The sequence below is a fragment of the Nematolebias whitei genome, chromosome 13 (assembly GCF_014905685.2).
Source record: "Nematolebias whitei isolate Nwh7 chromosome 13, NemWhi1, whole genome shotgun sequence".
In the NCBI taxonomy this organism is placed as follows: Eukaryota; Metazoa; Chordata; class Actinopteri; order Cyprinodontiformes; family Rivulidae; genus Nematolebias; species Nematolebias whitei.
The window spans coordinates 21,775,821-21,777,956 of record NC_056510.1 but is presented as its reverse complement, the minus strand read 5'-3'; the positions used below and the strand labels follow the sequence as shown (position 1 = coordinate 21,777,956).

The 2,136-nt window shown below is 40.7% G+C and overlaps 1 protein-coding gene across 2 annotated transcripts in view; it reads left to right on the top strand.

The window, feature by feature from the left end:
- Positions 1 to 1,628, top strand: part of LOC119419630 (disintegrin and metalloproteinase domain-containing protein 23) — a 30,998-nt gene extending 29,370 nt beyond the window's left edge. For both annotated transcript variants that reach the window (XM_037686984.1, XM_037686985.1), the window contains exon 26: positions 194 to 1,628. In XM_037686984.1, coding sequence (XP_037542912.1) covers positions 194 to 239 — 46 coding nt within the window. In that variant the 3' untranslated portion in view covers positions 240 to 1,628. The remainder of the gene's footprint in view (positions 1 to 193) is intronic.
- Positions 1,629 to 2,136: the final 508 nt, after the last annotated feature.

Below are 2,136 nucleotides of genomic sequence, written 5' to 3'. Positions count from 1 at the left end.
CTGGAACAATTGGTCACTCACGAACAAAACCTTTAAAAATAGAAAGCTTGAAAAGGTTAATTATGGTATTATTTTATCAGTACACTTTTTAAAGCTGTAAATATAAGTGTGGCTGCTTGTTCAGGTTGGACTATCTGTGTTGCAGAAATATTTAAAGCTGATACTGACTTGTTTTTTCTTCTCTCCACATAAGAAATGTGAAGAAACGGCGTTACGACCCCAACGCCCAGGCCATTTAAGTGGAGGAGAGATGACAGTTGTAGACGGACTCCTCCAAGGCTTCCTTAGTTGGCTACCTGACAGCTGGACTGCACCTTTTGCTGCTGATTTTTGGCATTAGTTTTACTTGAAAAAGACATAGTGGACATCTCAACAGATTCCATTGTAGTGACATTAAAAAATGCAGCCTTTTCAACTCCACATATAACACCCTTTCCCCTCTACAACTTCTCCACCCCGTAGAGCGTCAGAGCTCCTCGACCTTCCTTTAGTGCCAGTGCACAGGCGTTCAGGTGGAATCCACATCATTCTCTCACCTGGCATGATTATTCACACAAAGTGTGCTGCTTGCTGGCCCCATTAGCATGAAGAGCCTTCTATGCCGGGCTCGGCATGGCTACCAAAGCTATAAATTTATTGCAAAAGAAAAAAAGAGGAAAAACAAAACGTACAAAAAAAAAAAAAAAAACAAGTTGACGATTGCAGGAGAAAGCCTGGTTAAAAACCAAACCCGCTGGAAAGCCAGTTAAAACTCCTACAGGACATGTTGAGGGGCTGCATGCGAGGACAATGCAGACCACATAGTGTAGACGTGCACAAAAACTGTACATTATTAAGAAGTTCAGATTACTAATTGACTTCACATTTCACAAGAACTTCAGCTGCTTTGGTTTCTATTTTAGCACGTTTAATAGGTGTTTTATTTCTTTATTTTTTGCAAAGTAACCGAACAATACCTGTTTGTGCAATTTGGGCCCAAAGGATCAGAGCAAGTTCAGATTCCCAACAGAGCAGCTGTGGTGGTGAGAAACATGTCAAGTCTCTAAATGAATGCAGAAAGTGACAAGATTACCCTATGAAGTATTTCCAACGGTGACTCCAAAGCCAAAGAACCAATCACCTGAACGTATGGATGTTGTTGCACACAGAGCACTTTCCCCTTCCTCTGTCTGCAGCCAGTGGTGCCTCTCCTGCTGAGGGCATGAAGTCTGTCTGTGCAGGCGCTCACCTGTCCAGACAGGTCTCTTAACAGTCCTCATCAACACCCATTATTACTGGCTTAGCCTTTTGCTCTCATAAAGTCTTATCAAGTTCAGTTCTTCGGTTATCGCTGCATGCAATCACTATAGTGGGCTTATAATTCTATATGGGAGTCCCCAAAAATCTGCAAGAAAAAATATGCTACAAAAGGTAGGTGCATGTCGACGACCAGGACATTTAACTTTTATTTACTATGCAAAAAAAAAAAAAAAGATATTGCACAAAAGAATGGGTAATAGTGACAACAATGTAGACATGGAATTACAATATCATCTGCTTATCAGCTAAATATTTTCTATTTGGCTACTTTTTCATTTTTCTTCAAACTTGGATGGACTTATAAATTAAAATATGGAGACAAAAAAAAACAAAACATAAAATAAAAAACACTAAATACCAGTTTAAAGCAAGAAAGCACCCCTTTCCCATTTGTGGAACCGAAAGTCATTTTTGTGTTTTTCATCCAGTTTGAAATTTCTAATCTCACACAAACACAGATAGACACACACAGACTGTATGGTGCCTGAACAGTTTCTACGTGCAGAGCCATCGTTTCCAGTCCAGCTGATGGTGTGTTCCAGGTGCTGCCATAGCACTGGCATTGTTGTAATCCTCCATGTGGCTCATCGTCTGGTGTCCCTTTCTCACTCCATCATGTACAGTTGGACCCATCAATAAACGACTGGTAAATTTTATCCAGGCTTTGTCTGTTTTTGTCTATGATCTCATAAAACCTGACACAGCTAGAAAAATCTTCATCCACACAGAAACATCAGAGATGACTCAAAATGCTGTAGTAACTATGCCAGGTCTGTGTGTGGCGCTGCAGTGCTGTTAGAAAAACAGGAAACAAGGCGTGGAGCATGCGTATAGAGC